Source organism: Prosopis cineraria, unplaced genomic scaffold, assembly GCF_029017545.1.
Source record: "Prosopis cineraria cultivar Desert tree isolate PC_DT_omini unplaced genomic scaffold, ASM2901754v1 PC5, whole genome shotgun sequence".
Lineage (NCBI taxonomy): Eukaryota > Viridiplantae > Streptophyta > Magnoliopsida > Fabales > Fabaceae > Prosopis > Prosopis cineraria.
Genome location: NW_026555336.1, coordinates 32449503 through 32466459, shown reverse-complemented (window position 1 = coordinate 32466459; position 16957 = coordinate 32449503). Strand labels below are relative to the sequence as shown.

General features: G+C 28.6%; 2 protein-coding genes across 2 annotated transcripts in view; one reads left to right on the top strand and one right to left on the bottom strand.

Moving 5' to 3' along the window:
- Positions 1–8240: 8240 nt before the first annotated feature.
- LOC129311694 (truncated transcription factor CAULIFLOWER A-like) lies at positions 8241–13486 on the top strand. Its single transcript, XM_054954109.1, has 8 exons — positions 8241–8645; positions 10561–10645; positions 10731–10795; positions 11000–11099; positions 11344–11385; positions 11607–11648; positions 12210–12328; positions 13144–13486. The coding sequence occupies exons 1-8, from the start codon at positions 8461–8463 to the stop codon at positions 13235–13237; spliced, it is 732 nt and encodes a 243-aa protein (XP_054810084.1). The 5' UTR covers positions 8241–8460; the 3' UTR covers positions 13238–13486.
- Positions 13487–14989: 1503 nt separating this feature from the next.
- LOC129312135 (E3 ubiquitin-protein ligase At3g02290-like) overlaps positions 14990–16957 on the bottom strand; it is a 41486-nt gene continuing 39518 nt past the window's right edge. The window contains exons 4-6 of the mRNA XM_054954737.1: positions 16452–16514; positions 15969–16078; positions 14990–15156 (exon numbers count right to left, since the gene is read on the bottom strand). Of these exons, the coding sequence (XP_054810712.1) occupies positions 15124–15156; positions 15969–16078; positions 16452–16514 (206 nt within the window). The 3' untranslated portion in view covers positions 14990–15123. The remainder of the gene's footprint in view (positions 15157–15968; positions 16079–16451; positions 16515–16957) is intronic.

The window sequence follows — 16957 nt, the reverse complement described above, 5'->3', positions numbered from 1 at the left end:
CAGATGATCAAGATGGTTTTATTTGGGTCACTCGTTGTCGCCTTTCAATGTAGATGTATCATAAATTAATAGGACCAGTCATGGAAGTGCATTTCATCAAGCAATTTGTGAACTGCAAAATTAAAAAAAAAAAATTGCGTGTGGATTGGATGGTGTGCTTGTTGTGATCATCTTGCCTGCATATATTGAAATATACGTCTGGTTGCTTTCATTACTCAAAGCTGTGAGAACGCATTTAAGGCCAAAAGTTAGAGTTGGCAGATTTTTTGTTATTGGATTAATTAATTACAGTCCTCAGATATTACTCTATTATCTGCAACAAAGCTATGCAAGGCCATTTTACACCCCCCCCAAAAAAAAAAAAAGAAAGTTATGCAAGGCCACGAATAATACTTAGAGGCAGATCTCTCTCTGTCACTGTCTCAGTCTCTCTGGCACACACATATACACAGAATTGACCAAAAGTTGGACGAATGGCGTAAATATCAAATGAAAGAGTTGACAAACCAAATAGGAGTATTATGGATCAAGGGTTTATTTTTTGGGTATTCCTTAGAAAAACATAATATTAAAGAATAAGAAAAAAATAATTAAGCTTTGTGAACAAAAAGCTAAAGACATCTTTTTTAGCTTTTCTGACTTTTTCAAAAGCAATGTTTTTCTTATGAAAAAAATAAAAGCGTGTGACCATACTCATATATATATTTATTCGCGATAATTTTGATTGATCTAGGTAGCTTTTTTTATAATTAAATTGAATGAGTTGGTCTAAAATTGTATAGTGAATGATAGAGCAAGGTTTGTCAGGATTCATATGTTGCTACTCTAAACAGTGTATTGATGATCATGCTCATGCATTGTACAGAAAGGTATTTGTCCATGATCTTGGAAGAAACATGTTTTGACAAGTTTCATGCGAATTCTTTTAATGAGAACCAAGCATTGTTAAAGTAAGGTTTCATGGTCATGGTTGTCCCAAAAGTCCCGTCTTTTATGCTACACATGCATGCTTGAATCCCTGTGAATGTGCCCTAGCTAGCTATCCTTTTCTCCTCAATGTTCTCAATATATCCCTTTGGGTTTGACATTTAATTCATAATTAAGTTGCAAACCCTCGCACCAAATTACAATTACTTAATATTCCCATGACTACTAGATTTGTTGTGATACAAAAATAAATCTCTAATGGCTCTCTCTCATCCTCTAAAATTCTTAACTGCACCTTGTGAAACTAAAAAGAATATTATTTTAATCATTATTAATTGATGTGATTGACCAGGGCTCTTAAAACCTACAGACGAGAGCTTGACTACTCCTAACTCATGTATGTATGAAGCAAATTAAGTTGGAAATAATTCACCTTTTGTCCTTTTTATCACCAAGCAAGTGAAACTTGCTCTTTTTTTACTCCATTCTCTGAGAGAAATTGATCTCTGTCGTCAGCGAAACGAAGGATACTTATAGTCTTTCTCCCCAAAAATTTTATACTTTTTCAACAACTCCTTGTTCTAAAAATTTACAAAAATCAAATCATATACCATCAATCTATTGTTTACGTCTTCTCTCACACTAATAAAAAGTCAACAAGCACCAAGGTGACCACAGATTTAATTTCAAGGTGATATCACAGTAAAAAAAAAAAAGAGAATCTGTTAATAAAAAAAGGGAAACTAAAAGAAAATAGACCTCTTGATAACAAAATGTGGATGAAATTAAATTTGGTGTCCCTACAAGATAAGGACTTGGTTACGAGGTGAGGGGACAGAGTGGGGTTAAAGCATGAAACCGGCAAGTACGGCTTCTGATGAACTTTTTTTTTTAATCTGTAAGTATTCTCTTATTGAAGGCAATTTATTCGAGATATTGTCAAACGTTAAAATGTGGACAACTTTTCTAACAAGAACTCAAACTTTAGTTCATTACATTGCAAGAGACTAATTATTTCTGTTAGATAAAATTTTCGTTGGTACTTTTGATGAACTCGTGCAACCATATATATGAATATGATGAGTGGTCTGAGGACCTTTCACTACTTTTATTGCTCCAATTAATCTCCAACTTGACGTGGGCGTGTGCATTGGATGAAATTAAAAAAAAATAACCACATTGTTTATAGTTTATTGATGATGTGATTTATTGTAGAAATTTCACATGGTATATGTGAATAGATTTGTTGATATGGAACCTCCCTTCCTAGACAACATTGGATATATAAGAGATGCAAAATTTGACGTTCTCAATTACAAAAAAAAAAGGAAAAAGAATTGATAACAATATTGATAATCATTTAGTCATTTAGTTTTGATTTAATTGTAATCAATCTTTAAATTTTAACTTATTGTGATTCATTTTTTATAGTTATGACTCAGTTATAACTCGATTATTTAACTTACTTGATACAACTCAGTTCATATACTTTTAGTAATTTAAAATATTGGCCCCTATATTTTGAAAAATAAATTATAAATATTAAAATTAGATTTAAAATATTTCTCCTTAAATTTCAAAATGATTTTAATATTTATAATTTTATTTTTTAAAATATTGGGACTAATATTTTAAATAATTAAAACTGTAAGTATTGAGTTGCAACAAGTCACAATTTATATATTGAGTTATAATGGAGTTAAAATTATAAAAATTGAATTATAATAAATTAAAGTTTAGGAACTAAATTATAATTAAATCAAACACAGAGACTGAATAATCAATTTTATTTTTTTTCTTTTATTAAGGTGTATACATTGTGTTCTCCGCCCATCTGGACTTGCAAATTGATTGTTTATTTTATGAGGATATATTTTTTCTTGATATACCTTATGTAATAAATTAACTATATGATTATAATTGAAACTTTTTAATATTTGTTTCTTTGATTTGTTTAAATTACGTATATTAATTAAGTATTCATTATTTTAAAGATATTTTTTTCTATCGTAACATTATTTTTCGAAAGAATGTATGTAGGGTGAAGGTAATTATATTTTGGTTAAAAAATAATTAATTTCTTTAATTTCACTTTAATTATTTAAATTTTTTACCATTCCTTTTCTATACCAAGCGAAAACGCAACCCGGCCTGGTCCGTAAAATTCCCAAGTTTTTTTATCCAGATTTTATCAATAGGAAAATACGTAACAATGATTACAATTTACTAAGGAAATTGCATCATGTATGTTAGAATTCAAAATAACCAATCCAAATACTGGTCTGTATGTATGCATCTTTTAGGAATATTAAATACTACAATTTCTTATCAAGACACTTGTGAATACAAATAATACGGATAAGTGCCTGTTTGGATACGTCTTTAATCGATTTTGTTTTAAAAAAATTAATTATTTGGTTTATTAGCCACACACCTGAAAAAGCAAAAAATTCAATTTCAACCATTAAAATCAATTTTTTTTTTCAAAAGCCAAATTATGAACTTTTTCGGAAACGCTGATAAAAAAGTATTGGAGAAATTACAAAGAAAAGCTCAAAAAAAATTATAAGCACAATTTTTTTTAAAAAAAAAAACTCTCTTCTCTTCTCTTTTTTTTAGTAAAATTTAAATTTTAAATCTTTAAAAAAATTGCTGAACATAATTAGTTTCTGTCAACCACCACTTTTTACTTAGCACTTATAATAAAACAAATTCAAATAAAATATTAATTGATGAAGGAAAATTAATTTAATTTAGTGTCATGACAAAGATATTGCAAAGGTTTATAAAGAGAGATTTTACATTATTTATTACATTGCTACATTTTTTATGTTGCCAAAATTTTAAAGCAAAGCTTAACATTTTTGTTAGATATGGCTATATCTATAATATTATTAGAAATTAATTTATATATTATTATCTTTATTAGTTATTATAAAAATAATTTTAGTATTTAAGAATTAAATCTTTCTCTTTTATTAAATTTATTTGAATTAAGATATATTGAGTTATTTATTTACGTAAATTAAATTGTTAATATTAATATAATTTAAATTTTTATAATTAATCAGATATATAATTTAAATAATATATTTTACTTCTTAAGTAAATTTTAACAAATTTAATAATATTAGATATAAATATATTAATAGTTTAATTTTGAAAAGCAATGTCCTTTATAATAATTTATACAATAAAAATTAATTTTGAATAAATTATTCAGACATTTTTAATTCTATTAAAATTAATTTTAAAAAAAATAATATCCAAACAGATTGCGTTATAACATAATCAATTATGATTAAAATCTACTACTTAATTAATTATTTTCATAATCTATTATACCCAACTGAAATTCAAGCGGACACTAATTAATACAAAAACTACATATAGGTTTAATGGACCAAATAATATTTTTCTTTTTTCAAATATATATAATCTAGTTTTTTTTTTTTTGCCAACAAGTATTAATGTAGCTTGTGTGTGTGATTGCAGGCGATCAAATTACAAAAATATTTTCTTTGGAGCATCGTTTAATTGATATGTGTGTTTGCCATATTTTTAAGGGAGATGACCATAGAACCCCAAAACTTTGAATTTATGACAAGTAAGTCTTTGAAAAAAAATTTTAAAAAATAAATTATAAATATTAATTCAAACAATTACAAACAAGAACCTCAACTGCAATTAAGAGTCATATTTAAAATTTAAATGTTTTATGTGTTAGATTAGGTAACTACGCTTGAGAGGGGGTGAATTGGATGTTTAAGAATTTTTTGACCAATTTTTTTTGGCAAAGTTTAGCACAAGTTTAAGGTGCAATAAGAAATTTTACAGAAATGTTATGTTCATACAGAGTACTTCTGCTGCAAGGTTCTTATCAAGACACTTGAAAAATGAAATATAGAATGAATTTCTAAACTAAATTTATAAACAAATGCAAATCAGAAATTTTGTCAAGACTAATTTAGTTGAGTAAGATACAAAAACAAGTTTGCTAAAATTATTTCAAAGCTAATAACTAAATCAATTCAGATAAAGCAAAGTTCTTTAAATTGAGTAAATCTTTTAAACACAAAACCAAAAGATTAAGCAATATATGAATGAGCTAAATGTAAAGTACTCTTTAGGGATAGAGACACTATAAAGAAGATTTATCTTAATTTAACTCAATTACTTGGCTTACATCTAGTTCTCAAAATTACTCTCAAGATTTTTTACTATATCCATAAGTTTCAATAAGTGCTTGCCACTTCAATATAAACCACAAGTTTACTTGGGCACTTATGAGCTATTTACAAGTCTCTCAGAACAAGTGAGTCTTTCATACAAAAAAACACCTCTCTTGTAGGCAAGGAAATCTCTCCTTACAATTTATTACCTTCGTAGAGAAAATCTCTTCTTTGTATAAACAGAAGGGATCACAACCATGCCCTTGCTTCACTTAAAAGTAAGTAGAAGATGTTTTTTTAATATATTCTCTCTCAAAGAGATGATAGAAATTATTTAAGGCACACTCAATAAACTCCCAAAAGAGTAGATATTACAATAAATGCCTATAACTAGTTGAGAGCACTTTTCAAATGAACATAGTGTAAATTAGTAAGAAATCAATGCAAGATACTTAATTCTCGATTAATGTGTTACCCACTTATTTAAATGATATCTTATATATAGTTTAAGGTTGCTAAGACCATTAAACACGTAGGGAAATGATTATAGTCCTTAAAAATGTATAGAAATGAAAAATGTTACAAAAAGCTACTTTTTTTGTGTTTAGCTTTAAATGCTTGTCAGAGGCCAGTTCAAGTGTGATTTAGAAGGATATCATGCATGGAATGGCAATAAAGCAGAAGGCTTTGGTTCACTTCAACTAAATAATCAAGCTTGAAGCTATAATGAGTTCAAGTGTGTTTTGGAAGGCAAAAGTACCTAACTTCTTTGTGTGTCAAAACACTTGTGTGCAGAAGCACCTTGCTTTTCTATTGGCTAAAGCACACTTGGCTTACTTTTGAAACAAGCTTGATTTGACTTATTTAACTCTAAGGCTTTTTACGTCAAGCTTGAAAGTTTCTAAATGTAAAATTTATTTCAACCATGATTCAATCTAGAGTCACACATGGATTGGAATAAAAACACACTTTACCCTAATACACATGGACAATTCAAGTGTGGACATTGAATGTACTTAAGCATGAATCATAACACATAAACATGTCCAAGATATTTGTCCACACTAATTGCTAAAACACACGAGTCCATTCTAGATCAAATGTGGATTGGACCATAGTGTTGAACTTCACTTCTGAAATTTAATTTAAGCAAGTTTTAGTTTCAACTCAAGTCCATTAAGTCCTAACATGCACAAGGGATAGCCAAACATGAATGAGTCTATACTAGATCAAGCATGAATTCGACAAATGATCAAAGGTTCATTCTAAGATTTTGACACCTAAGTTTAATGGACTTGAACCTAAGGTGGGTTTTATATGATGAATGTTCTTACCATTTTCAAAACATATGATAGCTTTCATTAATTTTCACAATTGAATGTAAGAGAAGAACAACATAAATAAATCTATGACACAATCTTCTCTTGATTTTCATGCTTTTGGAAGTTTTGTCAAGTAACAAGCACATTTCTCTTAGTTTTGTTATCATTTAAACATATGATTAAATATTATTTAGAATTCTTGAATTTATAACTATCTGAATCAATATTTTCAATTGATTTTTCAGAAAATTTTGTTGGGTATCTACCTATCATAAATTCATTATTTTGAGATTTTAATATCATTCTCCCTTTTTTTTGGCCAACTATTCTCCCTTTTTGTCAACTGTCATTAATTTGGTTTGAAAAATAAGAAGTAACACTAAATTGAAGATGATCGATTAACAATGAAAGATTAAATTGAGAAATCCTCGAATATATTTAAGGGATAAAAAAGCATGCTTTGTGAGTTGATATAAATGTGTATAATTAATTAGAAATTAACTATCCAGGTGTAAGGAACCGGATTTAGTACAGAAAATCAGTCACATGCATATTAAGAACAAACAATACACTGCCTTCGTCCCAATATATAAAAACATTTTTCACAAAATTACGCATGCATACCTTACTAATAAAATTTTATTAAATACACTTTATATTTATAATGTTCTTTTTTAGAAGATAAATATAAATTTTTAAAAATACCTTTCATTTAATATAACCTTATTTGTGAAACATCAAATGGGGAAAGAGAGAGAAAATATATAAGGATAAATGAGCAAATTATTCTCTGAGTTTTAATTTAATAGTACCGTAGATCTTAAACTTGTTTATTATGCACATTATTTTCTCAACTTTTGAATACATTAATTGTTAGTTGACTAGTAAAGGATATTAAAAATTATAGAAAATGATCAATTTTTTTTTTGTTATTTTCTGTAATTTTTGAGCTCTTTATTTGAAGTTTCTTTTGGGTCAATTAACAATTAAAGTTAATTTTTGTTAATGACAAGAGTCAGATTACACTATTTTTAAAAATTAAGAAAATAATTTGCATAATAAATAAGTTCAGGATCTACGGCACTATTAGACTTAAAATTTAGGAAATAATTTGCTGATTTACCCAAAATATAATAATAAGGAGGGAAGGGTAATATTGGGGCAAGTATAATCATGAAACATTGTTTGTCAAAATGCCCTATATTTTGAATACCAAATTACTTACAAAAATATCTTATAGACTAGGACGAAATGAGTATAATAAACTACAAATTTTTCCACCAAAAACAAAAAAACCTACAAATTTTTTTAAGTTCATCTAATATTCAAATTCAATTTAGCAGCCCGGGCATGAACTATAAATTTGAATTATGAAAAAAAGGATTATATAAAATTTACGTTCCAAACATACTACTATATATGCATACATTTGTTTGTGTCTATAATAAATCCAGATTTTTCGTTTTACACTGAAGTGTTATATTTAAGGCACAAACAATAACTAATAACTCATTCAGTATTACCGAAGCTTAACTAACTAAACTTCCTTTTGCTAAAAACTAAATCAGTCTTCAAAGACAAATCGCTTTGTTTTGTTTTTAGTTTCGTTTTCTTTTCGTTTTCGTTTTCGTTTTGTTTTGTTTTTCTTTGCCAAATTGAAGAATGACCTATTGCCGTAGGAAAAGATCAAACATCATGTGAGAGAAATCCCCACAATGAGAGCAAACAGTACAATGAGCAGCCAATGAGAGATCGACAACACAACGTCAAAATAGGCAGAGCCCTAGGTTTATCAAACCAGCTGTCGCCAAACCCCAATCCTTTCTCAAATCTGTCTATATGCAAACTCAGCCTCTCGCTATATATCTGTGTTTAGTTACGTTTTCCCATACTTGCCCAGAAGAAGAAAGATTTTGAAACGCCCCATAAATTCCTGATATATATCTCCTTCTTCTGCATCATTCATCAGGGTTTCGGTTGTCTAGGGTTTTCTTGGGAAGAAAAAGGAAAGAAAGTTCACACACACACACACACACATAATGGGAAGAGGTAGGGTTCAGCTGAAGAGGATAGAGAACAAGATCAATCGGCAAGTGACTTTCTCCAAAAGGAGAAATGGATTGTTCAAGAAAGCTCATGAGATCTCTGTCCTCTGCGACGCTGAGGTCGCTCTTATTGTCTTCTCCCACAAAGGAAAGCTCTTTGAGTATTCCACTGATTCTTGGTATAATAAATATTTATTATATATATTCACATCATTATTACTATGTATCTTTTACTTATTTTATATCTGGTTTTTTTTTTATTTGTGATTGGTCCATGCAAGTGTTGATTTCTTTCTACTTTCAGTAACTCATGATGTTGATGAGAACTATTTACTTCTCATGAATCTGTATATTCCTTGCTTGGTCTAATTATCATTATTGCTACTTGTTTGTTTTGCAGTATTTGAGGAGAGTTTTGCTTTTGAGTTGAAATAAAACAGTGAAAATGAATTTTTTTTTTCCTTTGCTATTTTTTGTTCGTTTTCAGTTTTCACAAGATCAAATCTGGATAATAACTGATCAATGTCTGAAAAGTAGACACAACAGACTGTTGTATAGAAGCTATAGTTTTTAACTGGCTCAAACTAAATCAAAAGCAATTTTAATGAGGGATTAAAGGATTTAATGTTGAGATTCTAAAAGTAGCATGTTTGCAACCCGAGATTTCGCGAACCCTGAGTTATAAAACAGTGATGTACACCAGATCTTGTGAAACCCTTGACTAATTTTCTTTTCTTCTTTTTTCTTTGGGTCTAAATTATTCCTTGATTTTGAGTTATATGTATGTATGCTTCGATGCTTTTGTTTTGATTTCCAATAATCTTTGAAAATATTATGCGTTTCTTCTTTTTCTACTTCTTCGTCCTTTTCTTTTGCATATAGTTTGCTGCTTTAATTTGTCTAGCCGATCAACACTTTGATCTCCATATTCTTAAGGAAAAAAAAAAAAAAGAAGAACGCTTGTCCTTTCGGATCGATCTGCCGGTGGAGGAATTAAGCGAGAAAATAATACAATATGTTTACCATGCAAAGCTTCTCTATGAGTAATTAATAAAAAAAATGATTAATTCTGATTCCTTATTTGATTAATTAGATTCTTGCCAAACAAGAGTAGTATTTGTATAAATGTCTATCCTTTCTATTTCTTTTCTCTTCAACAGCATATTTGCATTCATAATTTAGTATGGAATTCATAATAATTAATCTTGCATAGTGTATATTTTAATTACTTATAGAAAATTAATAGATCTTACTAATAATCAAATTTACGCACATGCTTGTGTTGTTACTTTAATCGTTTAGTTACATGCATCATATGCTATTTAAAGTCAGAAATTAAGGTTTGCTTTGAAGACCTTAAGATTCCCTTTAGTAAGTCAAAAAGTATCTTATAAAGAGGAAAACAAGTGCATAGTTATAAACAAAATTAAGTAAATCTCATACTCATGCATGGTGCTTTCATCTTTACCTTTACCTTTGTCTTTTTCCTAAGACACTGCCAGCTACTATATATATAAATATATATATATATATATATATAGGTATATAGTTCATTGAAAGAATGAGAATTCAACCTCGTGCATAATTTTTTGGGGAAAAAAACTTGTGCCTAATTTTTGTTGCTCCATCAAGATTATTATTCTGAGGTAAAAACTACTAATCCTTTTTGGCTTGTTGAGTGATATATCCATTCATTTTTGCTTACACACACACACCCCCACACACACACAGGTTTCATTCATATATAGCCTGTTCTGTTTGTTTTAATTTAGATGGATATTATTATATGAACTATGATCTAAATTTGTAAGCATGTATACATATAAATTTCCATTTCTGGTAGAGTTTGGCAAGGCTGATGGGTTTTCTATGATTGATGAATCATATGAACATTATAAGTGTGTGTAACAAAAATAAAACAGCCTTATGCGAGAGTCCTGAAAAAGTAAAATAATACTATTAAACTAGATGTTATATACATACATATATATATATATATATATTCCGTATTTACTTATTGCTAATTTTGCTCTCATTTAATCTGGCCTGGGTCGTTCGGCGCGTCGTCATGCCGATATATCATTAATTAAAAAGCATGGAGAAGATTCTGGAACGCCATGAAAGGTATGCGTATGCAGAGAGACAGCTAGCAGGAGAAAATGATAATTCTGAGTCACAGGTTCGTGTGATATTACACACACACATAGCGCCATGATAGACCTAATTGATCATATAACAGATTATAGCGATATCTCAATGTGCAGGAAAACTGGACCATTGAATATTCTAGACTCAAAGCTAAGATTGACCTTTTGCAGAGAAACCATAGGTACATATTTCTATACTACTGTGCTTGCACTGTGTATATATATCATCATCATCATCATCAGCTAGACGTACTGTTTTTCATAATATATATTCAATATACATGATCGTTGATTGATGTGCCTGCTTAATTTTTCGTGTTGTTTAATGTTTACATATATTAACGATCAAACTCCTAGCTAGGTTAATCTTATACATATTATATCAGGCACTATGTGGGAGAAGATCTGGGTTCTTTGAGCCTCAAAGAGCTGCACAGTCTGGAGCAGCAGCTTGATACTTCCATCAAACAAATTCGGACACGCAAAGTACATAATATATATATTATATATATAAACCAATATATTAACTACATATACAAGCGATGTTAATTAAGAGTATATTATTACTTCTATTATTAGATTAGATATATGTACAACTTTAATTCCGTTGTTTCAAAAACATTATCTGGCTTTACTGATTATATATATAATACGTTTATTTTATATATATATATATATATATATATTAATTATTACTACTTCCTTATCTATTTATATTTTTGGTAAACAGAACCAGCTGATTTATGAGTCCATCGCGGAGCTTCAGAAAAAGGTGAGCGTCTTTGGAACCCCCCATATGACATTTTTTTTTCCAACTTTATTTATTAATCTTTTTTTCTCAAAAATAGTTCTGTAGTATTATATACACTTCAGTTAAGTTTTACAGGACAAATAAAACACATAATATACACATGTTAATTTGGATGGTGTTTGTTCATCAAAGATGTAAATTGTTGTCTCATCGTTTTTTTTTTTTTTCCCGATGAACGGTAGGAGAAAGTGATACAGGAACAGAATAGCATGCTGGCAAAGAAGGTACGTACGTACTTATGTGTGATTAAATAATATTATTAATTGATAATATTATTATTGCCTTACCTTGTTACTTTATCCATCCACACACACTCTCATGTTCGTACTATTCTAAATTGCTCAAATCAGGTAATTGTCTTTTCATGGTCGGTCGTTAGGTTTAATATATATACTATGAAGTGAAGAGGGAGAATAATATACACACCACATATAGAGAGAGAGAGAGAGACTAACATGCATACATAAAGACTCATGAAAAGTTTTTCCTATTTGGTTGATTAATTAAATTGCGGAAACATCAACAATCAACTAGTTAGTTATATTTTGCCAAACTGACACATCTTAGAAAATGTGTACCGTAATAAGACAATCATGTCTATCAAAGTCGTAATTGATTTTAATAGAAGGGATTGGTCTCTCAAAACATAATAAATTCAAATTCAAATTTCTGATTACAGTTTCATTTACATATTTGTGTTTGAACAGATATTAATAATTAATTAGTTTTGGGGAGATTTGAGATTAATTTATTGATAATTGATATGATTATGAGATTATTAACAGATAAAGGAGAAAGAGAAGGCGGCGGCAACACAGCATATGACATGGGAACACCAAAACCTTGGAGCACCTAATTCATCTTATTTACTCCCTCCTCCTCCACTTCCCACTCTCCACATCGGGTAATTAATTTCTTAATTAATTAATTATTATTATTTTGATTAAATTACTCTTTCATCCTCTTTGTTACACCATTTTCAATCTGAATTATTTGTAGTCGTAAAAAATATGTGCTGCAAAAAATGTGTGAGAGAGAGAGATCATATATAGAAAGGTAGGGGAAAACAAGCCTAATAAATAACCTCATTTTTTATATTAATTTCTCTCTCGAGATATATAATTTTAGATTGCTCTAGCAAGTTTAGGTCATGTTTGATGTGGATGAGAAAATAATTTTTTTAAAAAAATAAAATAAAAAGGAGATGCAAAGAGATTTAGTTATCTAAAATGTTTGGTACACATTATTCAACTTATCCTAAAAACAAAAAAAAAACATATTGTCAATTTTTTCTTAAAGTATAAAGCATCAATTTAACTATGTTATCCCCTTTTTATTTAAAATATTATAACTTTCAAAATAAGTATCATTATTATATAAATAATAATTAAATTAAATGTCATTTCTCTAGCTTCAAAGTCTAGCCTTCTTTTTCATATTGGTGGGTATATATCCACATCATTTCATCATTAATTTTGACTCCTTCATTTCCTCTCTTTTTATGCACGAAACATCCAACAAAACAAAACCCAAAAAAAAAAAAAACGGAACTCTCTCTCTCTCTCTCTCTCTGTGGCTCCCACTTTCTCACCCCATAATCAACACAAATCTATCATAAATAATTGGTGTGCTTGACTGGTTTTTAGGGTAGATTAATTAATTAATCAATTAATTAAATTGATATATATATATATGTGTATGTATATATTTATATTGCAGAGGGAATTACCGAGAGGAAACTGCGGAAGCAGAAAGGAACGAGCTTGACCTAACCCTGGAGCCACTCTATTCCTGCAACCTCGGATGTTATTAATTAATTAAGAACTTAATTAATTAATACTCGTATGTTGTTTTCTGTGTCTTCTGATATTGCGAGGCATTATATTACGTATCATATCAACAATGAGACAATGTTGATTACTGAACTCATAATTGATGTCTCTATTTTAAATGCTATTATGTTCACGTACGTGTGTTATAAACTGTAACTATATATGTACTCACAGCTTAATGGTAATTAAGCTTTTTGTTTATATATGCATGTATCATGTATGAATCGTTACCCTACGTGTTTTAATATTTCTACATGCCTCGCTCTCTCTGTCCCCCCTTTTTGCATGCTGCTAATTTGTTTTGCATGTGACGCAACAACCTCAACTTTTTAGGGACAATGAAACTTAGTTAAGGAACAATAACAAGGACCAAACCAATAATTGATGATGCAAATTTAAGGAACGAAAAGATTTATTATCCCAATTTTTACTTCAAAACTAAACTCTCACTCGATGAAAAAAAATTTTCTGAGAAAATACTGCGGATGTCTCCGAAAAGTTGAGAAAATATAAAGTTAAAGTCTGGTGATGTGTATATGGCTCTGTGGATGTGACGCCAGGGTTTTAAAGTGATGTTACTGTTAGAAGATCCTTATTTATTGTTTCGTGTGTCAAGATATCTTGTTGAGTCAAAGTCGACATAAGATTTTACTGGGAAAATGAACAGTGAAACATGAAGGAAGAATATCTTATCCTATGGATCTACAATCTGCAGCAATTATTAATAGACGTGTAAGTGCCAACAGGGTTTATATAATATATGTGTGTTAAATTTTAAATATTATAAACAACTATAGTCTATAATTTTAAACCCATGCAATTTTATTGGAATGATTTTTTTAAATTTTTTTATGATATATATATAATGTATTGACTTAGCAAATGGTATAAATTTAAATGAGCAACCTTCACTCATATACATAATGTCGTAATTTATGGTGGTGTGATGGGATCTCAACTGTCTAAGATTAAAATATATTTTTATTTTACATTTTTTATTCATTAACATAAAAAATTAACCATCTGAGTGGAGCTAAAGATTCAGACAAGCCAAACCTATTTAAGCTTGGCCCAAATAAACCCAAATCTGAACAAGCTCAGTTCCATGAAAAAGCCCAAATAGTCAAACTCATCTTGAATAATTTAAATTATTTTTAATTAATTTTTTGCTTTAAAATTACTTATAAGACTCGAATATATAATATTTTAGTATAAAATAACTTAAAAATTTAAAAATTAATTAATATTTATTATATTTTATATATTATTTAAAAATAAATATTTTTTATTCAAGTATTTGAGTCAAGCCCGAACCTAATCAGGCTTGGCTTGAATTTTTTCAGGCATATTTGGGTTAATTGAACATAAAAAAATATATTTTTTTAAAGTTCAGTCCTAAATTTTTTAGGCGAGTTCAGGCTAATTCATCAAGTTTGACTCAAATTACTGACTCTACATTTAAAATGAGATGACTAGATCTAGTAAGAGGTAGGAGCTAAAATGAAATAGAGTACGGGTAGAGGTATAAATTTAAACCCTCGTGATATAACTAAAATAGGGAAATATTAAAACATATATTAAAAAATTAGATTAATTAAATTTAAACTGTTCAGTTTTAATGTAGATCATCTTGGTAATGGATCCTGTGATGGAATCCATTTTTTTATGGTGGCATTAACAAAATTCAAATTTCAGTAGTTGGTGAGTAAATGAGATGAAGTCTTCTTAAAAAATGAAAAGTTGAAGATAAAAAAATTACAAGAAAACTTGAAAATGAACTATCTAGCAAACTGAGTACATCATTAAAAAAAGAATCGAGAAACATCAAAATTTCTTTGATATATTTGTTTAGATGTGGTCACTGTCATCATCGATCAAATGTTTTATTAATGATCAGCACCTGCAAAGTTAATCCAATAACCTCAAAAAGTTAATCTGTGATCACATGATACGAACTGAAATAAAATAACTTGCATAGGAATTAAAAATTGTTTAACGGGCTTGAACTTAAGCCCAAGCAAATAGCCCAAAGAATGTGACTCCTCTCTCTCTCTCTCTCTCTCTCTCTCTCTCTCTCTCTCACACACACACACACACACACACACACACAAAAATTGCACTCCTCTTCTTATTATATATAAGGACTTAACAATAATTTAACATAAATTAAAAAATATTAATTAATGCTTCTAGAATTTCAGAATCATATCCTCCATGAAATCATTAATGAGATGAAGTTGTTTAGTCAGGTAGAAGATTATTTAGTTAAAACAAAATATAAATGTTAGTCACTAAACTTTTCATTAATTATATATCAATTCAGTCCTAAAACTTTGGTTTAGAACCATTCAATTGTTATAGTTTATTGACTTAGAACAAATCAGTTTATATATATATATATATATATATATTACTTAAAACATTGATATAATTTTTTAATTCAATAAACTAAAAAGATTGAGTTATTCTGAATCAAAACTCAATGTTTAAATTAGTAAACGAAAGAAAATCAATGAACTAGATGTTATATTTTCCCTTCGTTTAAAAGTATTAAAGTAAATAATATTTAGAAAAAAATTATATTTCAAAGGGCCTTATATCAAATATCAAGAAAAAAATCATGGCCAAAGATTTTAAAATATAAAATTTATAATCAAAAAAGTAATGTATATTTTCAAATGTTACATAATACACAGTTTAAGACATACATACCCGTCTACAGTTGGGGCATTCTTCACTTCTTTGTTGCCATTCAAGTATACAGGGAAGGTGAAAATGATGGGAGCATTCTGCAGTTATCTTAGGATTTTCATCTGTATAACCTGTTATTAAAAAAAAATGTCATTTATCTATAATTTTTAATGGGTTAATGTCTCAAAAGTATTGAATATATATAACATCTTGAGAAAATATCAATTAAGGACTATTTGAGAGAATTTATATCAGTTAATGTTCACTTGTTGTTAAAACTCTAAATAGATACTTGTTACTTTGAGTTTGTTTTTTTTCAATAAGTATCCATTAGAGTTTTAACAACCTATTATAAATTAGCAACAGTCAATTGGGATTTGTTTTTTATTTGAATTTTGACAATAACAGGTCCTTAACTGATATAAATTTCTCTAACTATCCTTAATTGTTATTTTCTCTAATATCCTTAGAAATTTTTATTTTTAACATGTAATACACACTTACTATCAAAACATGTAGGACATTCTTCGGATGAGTCTGAATCAGAAGCGGCAGAATCCAGTGTTCCTTCAAATTATTATATTTACGTGAGTTAACTGAATATATATCATACAAGTGGTAAAATATAAAAATTGTTATCTATGTAAAGTGTTGCGCCCCAGGAACATCCCTAAACGGGAAAAGCTCAATTGGGCTATGCAACATACAAATGAATATAATGCCAGGTGTTATAACTTAATCCTTTAAAGCATTGAATAAATGAATCTTTTTATTTACATATATTTTTCTCGCCTGACTGTATATGGAAATCTCCTTACACATTTGGATACCTACTAAAACTAGACTCTATATCACTTGTTGTTTAAAAAAATCTCAAAAGGGGAGAATTTAATGGGTCATTTAATAACAACATAGACAGAAGTGGATAGATCCCATATCTTAACTCAAGATCTTAAAATAACATTGAGTATATGAGTCTTTTTCATTTCTATAGTTTTTTTTATCCAATT

Coding starts and splice junctions, on each gene's coding strand:
- LOC129311694 (XM_054954109.1), top strand. CDS start 8,461: ATGGGAAGAGGTAGGGTTCAGCTGAAGAGGATAGAGAACAAGATCAAT. Junction 10,796..10,999: donor CTTTTGCAGAGAAACCATAG/GTACATATTTCT, acceptor ATATTATATCAG/GCACTATGTGGGAGAAGATC. Junction 12,329..13,143: donor CTTCCCACTCTCCACATCGG/GTAATTAATTTC, acceptor TTTATATTGCAG/AGGGAATTACCGAGAGGAAA.